Genomic DNA, 6000 nt, shown 5'->3' with positions numbered 1-6000 from the left:
GGTTCTGACAGCAGCAAAGGATTTTCCATCACAGCGGACCTTTGTAGTTTGCATTATTGACATTATCAGTGTTGATAAAGTAACATCTGTTCAAAATGTTTACCACCAACATAAGATGAGAGAAAACTGACCATTGATTCGTCTGTCAAGCTTTCCCTTCTCACATCGCACACAGATTACAATGACGAAATCTGCAGTAATTCCCAAATGATTTTGTCAGCTGAAATGACCACTGTCATCTGATGTTATGAGCTGTAGATAGCTGGTATAAGCTAATGCAGAAACTCTTTCATGTAGAAAACATAACCAGTTATTACTTCTGTAAACAATTCTAATCAGTGGTTTGAACCAGTTTCCACTCTTACTATTAAATGTACTCATTAAGTACATTGTATGTATAGATGCAGAAAATGTAGATAAACATTGCAGAATAATGATGAAAACGGTTAAAGGTCCAGTGTTTAAGACTTATGGGGATTTATTGTCAGGACATGGCAGAAATGTAATCTAATACAAGTGTTTTCATTAAAGAATAATCACCTGAAAATATTAATTTCATTAAATCAGAGTGAGACATTTATATCTACAGAAGGTGCAGGTCCTCTTCTAGTGGCTGCTAAGTTGCACCACCATGTTTCTACAGTGGCCCTGTAGGGACAAATCAAACACTGGCTCTAGACCAACATGGTTTCTTCTACATGCTTGGAAGTGGAGAGTGAGACAAGGGGTTTGCAATCTGCAAGCTCACCACTAGATAAGGGATGGGAGAAAAAAAACTGTCTGAATAGATTTTTTTTGTATATGAATAACTAGCGCTTAGTCTGTTAGCTCAGTGCTAACACATATTGATAATTTCCATTGACATGCTTGCAGAAATTAGCATTGAAATAGTGCTAATAGCTGAATGGATCTATTTTACTTCACATGCTTAACATAAAACAACATATGTGTTGATACTCACTGGCATACATTTTATCCATTCTGTGGAAAAGAACTAATATCTGCTGACTTCAAGGAGGAGGAGGAGGGGGTGAAGGGGATCACAGAGACACAGGACAGAATAGGTGAGGACGTTCCCCTGGACAGAGACTTCATACACCTGCATGTAAAGATATATGGCCAATACACCTGACAGTAGGTACTAAATTGTGTGCAAACTGTGTTCATATCTGAAAGAAAATTCAAAATGCAAGAAAGCTGGTGAATACAAGTTCTCCTACATCACTCGTGGTTTGTATGAGCAGTTCTTGCATGAGGCCCATGGATAGTAGTGAGCCAATTGGCGAGTGTTATCAGTAACACAGGGTAGAAAAAAACAAAACAATGAGCACTCAGCTTCATCTACTGGCATGTCGTATTTCGCTTCTGCAGCTCATGTAAAGACACTTCAGCATCTAGCGCTCAAAACTGTGCATGTCTTTGTCCCACAAGATGTGTGTTCCAAGCAGTCAAGCTTCCAAAATGCTCTCAGCAAGACAGAGGTGACAATCATGTAGGTGTACGTTTTAAACCTGCCAACAGACTTCCGCAGCCTGCAAACGAATGAGAGATAAGTTATTTATGGACAACCAGTGTTTAGGGAATCGTCAATTAAGCTGACACAACTTTGGATCAAACCACCTACAGTCCAGAAACTGATGACACTCAAAAAGCACAAGAAGCAAAGTAATGCAAGTTTATCTGGGTTTATTCTTATTCACATTTAAAAGATTCTCATGGCAGCACATTCTTCCACCTATACCCGTGAGACATTTGTCCCACAGACAAATCTCAAAATCCATAGGGAGAACAAAAAGGACATTAAAAAAAATCTCATCATAAGACCATAATTTTCAAAAGTAAATCAGAGATAAAAACCCACATGAGGGCAAGACGGTGGAAGAAAAAGATAGAAAAGCAGCATTTAAAACTTTGGGGAGGAAAAGAAGTGTCTTCTGATATGACAGAAGTGCCATGTGCTTTTTTTTTTTTTAACGTGTGTGCGTGTACTGTCTCAGAGCAGGCACATTAGCAGTCAAAGACACAGCTTTCACCTTCAGATCAATCTCTATCAGCGTTGCAGGAGCTGAAGAGCCGACCAGCAAACACGATGGAGGCTTAAATCAAAGTGGAGCGAGTGACTGAGAAAAGGGAGGAACAGAGAGTGAGACTGGAGTTGTTGTGTTTTTTTAGCCTGTAGGTGGTAACTGACTGCTTGACAGTGAGCTGTGTTCTTACAACAGACAGTTAGGGCTTTGTTTCTGCACATTGTTGACACACACACACACACACACACACACACACACACACACACACACACACACACACACACACACACACAGTGTACATCTAATCTGTGTGTGCTCCAATGTGCACACAAACAAAAATAGAACTGTGTGTTTGTGTGTGTGGACTTTCTCCCTCTCTCTCTCTGTCTGTCTCTCCTGTGGCTTGGAGGGATTGTTGCGTCTCCACAGAGCCTGCTGTGTTGTTGGGAATATAAATATAAATACCAACATGTTTCCGAGGAGGCTTCCACAGAGTCTGTGCAGAACAAACGTCATGGTAAACCGTCGCCACAAAACCGCAGCATATAAGGCCTTTCAAACTGAGGACGTGTAGCTTGACTTTTCTACATGTGATTAGCAGGAAACTAGACTGCAATAATTTCTTCTACTCTCATTTCATTCATCAGCTCCTCCAGTCATCTGTCCAGGAAAAAAGACAGCAGTCAGCAACAAAAAAAAGCTGAAAACCAGAAGATTAAAACAACCAAAAAAAAAAAAACAACTGTTGTAAACAAACCCCCTTTGCAGCGCCTCCTCACCACCTGTTTGTAGCCAATGTCATCGTCTGCATCCTCAGCAGATGTCGGATGGTTAGGATTAAGTTCTGTTTCGAGGCTGGTTACCATAAGAACGAGTGGGCCTCAGTTTCTTCCCATCTGTGTGTGAGTATGCGAGTGCGTGTTTGTGTGTGGTCATTGGTACTGGAGGTAGTTCTTGAGAGTCTGCGGCAATGGGAGTGTGTCGATGTGATGGATGCGCTCTCTGCCCAGAGCCAGCCGAGCTACTCGTCTGCACAGGTCCATGAGGGGGAGGGGCTCCGCTGTGAGGGACAAGAGAGACACAGAGACATGATGAGGGTCCAAACAGCAAGAACAAGCTCTCTTGTGTGATTGTAATTTAGTTTGTTTACACTTCAAATTGATTTATACACCCACCCCCTCAAAGAAGGCACCTCATCAAAAGATCCTTTCAAACATGGGTTATGTGACATTGCTGGTCTGTCAAAGTAATGTTTTTTTTATCAGATCCCTACAAAAATGTCTTTAAAGTTCCTTTACTTAGACAAGACAGCGCATTAATGTAAAGAGCAAAAATGCTTGTATAATATTTAGCACCTGCTGTGCAAGAGGCAGAAATATCACTGCCGTAGTGAACTGAAAATTTAACAATGGGAGGGAAGTCTCACAAGCGGCGTTCCAGACTTCTGTCACGCAGAGGTAAGGAACACCTCCTCTGATTGGTTGACAAGTCAGGATCAAAGCCTCTGGTTGGTTGACACTCGACCCGGGGCATCGTGGGATTTCATCATTTCAAGGCTAACAGAAGGGTCATGAAAACGGAGGGCAGCATGGTCTGAACAGCCTGAGGCGGGGCAGTGTGACTCGTGTTTGTTGGCTGCTCTGACACTCGCAGCTCCAGTGCTGGTTGCCTGACTATTGGTTAAACTAGTTTTGAACCAGAACCTGATACAACTTCCTCAACCACTATCGGCAGGAGACAACAAACAAAGACATTAAAATGTAGGTCTTTACTAGGGGCGACATCACTCTCAAAATTCATGATTCAATTTGAGTCTCGATTTTTGGGTCACAATTCAATTCAATTTTTCATTCAAACATTTTTTTAACACTCACAGATATGCCAATGTTACACTATTGAGTCTTGATTTGTGAAGAACACATCATTGGTTTTATGTCCTGGCCTAACAACTATCATTTACATTTTCAAACTCTTTAAAAAGATAAAGTGCTGCAAGTAGGCAGGGGTGGGGAGAAGGAAAAAAAACAGATTGATTTTGATTACTGATTGATTTAATATTGGAACTGTGACTCCCCTAGTCTTTAAAGGTAAAACATGAGACTTTTGTAGGAGTTTAGCGTGGGGCTCAAAGTAAGAATGACAGAGGTGTAAACACAAATATATAGCATACATACTGCAGAACTGGAAATGGCTTCTACAAACTAGATTTACAAATGTGTATCTAAATGCTTTGTTCAATCGATACTGAGGACAATCTCCCAGGTTTTGTTGCTACAACTGGGTGGAAACAATTAGAGAATTCAAATAAAACCTCCATCACTGAACCAATCCAAAGCTCTTATGGAGGCGCTGCGTACTTGGGTGCTGACATTGTCTGCTTACTGCTGAGGAACATGGGGGCAGGCAGACATCCCCAGGGTTTTTCTTTAGTTTCTATACATCGACAGGCAGCTTATAGTTATTTTGGCTCAATGTGAATGGCCTCAAAAAAAAAAAAAGTGGTCAGAATGATCTTTTTCCAGTTCTCTTACCCAATTATAATGCATGTTACCGACAAGAAGCACAACAATATTAAAATATTGACACAGACATGTCTCGCTATCGTCAATATATGCCAGTAGAACATAGCAACTTCCCTCCCAACAACTTTGGTGGCGAGTGATGTCTGTGTATGTCAGACAGAGACAGACTCTTAACTGCTGTCTTTTTACGGATGTCAAGCTGCTCCACCTGGAAGCACCATCTGGTCTGGCTGAATTCCTGCTGTTCAGAGTCCACTTACACACTGTGTGAAGGACATGAGCAGGGGCAACTACACTCACATCTGAACATAACACACGCACACTAGTCGAGAAACTAGAGACTGAAAAGAAAAGTTTGACAGTTTCCATGAACCAGCCTGACCTGCGTCGTCTACATGACCGTTTGCATAGATATTCAAAAGACAGCGATCAAGGCTGCACACGTGTGTGGCCTTGATGCTATGATTTATTGATGGAGTTGACATTTTGACAATAAGCTCTCCTTCTGGGCAAAAACCCTGAAATGGTTGTATCAATAAATTACAGCATCAAGGCTATGAGTGTGATTTTGATTCTGGGTTCAGTCTGCTGTCAGATTTTTTTAAGCTTCATTCTATCCATCTTTTTGCATGACAAAACATTTGCTTCTGCACACAGGGCACACACACACAGGGCACACACACACAGGGCACACACACACAGGGCACACACACACACACACACACACACACACACACACACACACACACACACACACACACGATACAAACAAGCCTCCTGTGTGACTGGTTGAGCGACTTCTCTCTGCAGTCTATTAAAAGTGCACCATGTTACCACACGACTGAGGCCCCCCACCAAACAAATAAAAAGCGAATATGTGACGTCTAATCTGAAGTGTGTTCATGGAACCGGAGCAGACCGAGCCTGCCAGGAGACCTCAGGCATTCCTCTGGGGCACAAGCTGCTGCCCTGGTGGCTGCATGACCACTGGATGGTGAACACACAAACAGCTAAAAAGGAAACAGGAGCTTGTCTGAAGCGAGGATTAGACACAAATCAGATAAACATTGATTCAGCTTACAAGATCCTTATTAACAGCAGGCTGGCACTGAAATCTTCTGTTAGAATCAATGACGGTGATCTTTCTAATAGTAAATCTGTTTAGAAAAACTCCATGCCTTGCTTTGTGTGGTTATTTACAATTGATGGTGAACTTTTGCCAGAACATCTCACTGAATTCCTCTGGTAAGTGACCTTTGAAACAGCACCGAGGGGAAATAATGAAATCTACCAGTGAGCAGCAGCTGACAGGGTGTATAGAAATGGAGTACAGCTATCTGAATTTATTTGACTGCCATGTGCTTAATGAAAAGGCTTTGTAAGAGCACCTTGGGGACAAGTGGTAGAGTGCATTCATTTTCAGCCACATCAACATGGTAAGTGCCCAAATC

General features: G+C 42.0%; 1 protein-coding gene across 2 annotated transcripts in view; it reads right to left on the bottom strand.

Annotated features, from left to right (window-relative positions):
• Positions 1 to 1669: 1669 nt before the first annotated feature.
• LOC146328169 (SPRY domain-containing SOCS box protein 4-like) overlaps positions 1670 to 6000 on the bottom strand; it is a 51273-nt gene continuing 46942 nt past the window's right edge. For both annotated transcript variants that reach the window (XM_084717039.1, XM_084717040.1), the window contains one exon: positions 1670 to 3087. In XM_084717039.1, the coding sequence (XP_084573165.1) occupies positions 2960 to 3087 (128 nt within the window). In that variant the 3' untranslated portion in view covers positions 1670 to 2959. The remainder of the gene's footprint in view (positions 3088 to 6000) is intronic.

Source organism: Lutjanus erythropterus, chromosome 4 (genome assembly GCF_056507025.1).
Source record: "Lutjanus erythropterus isolate fLutEry1 chromosome 4, fLutEry1.hap2, whole genome shotgun sequence".
Classification (NCBI taxonomy): Eukaryota; Metazoa; Chordata; class Actinopteri; order Lutjaniformes; family Lutjanidae; genus Lutjanus; species Lutjanus erythropterus.
This window is presented reverse-complemented; position numbering and strand designations above follow the sequence as displayed.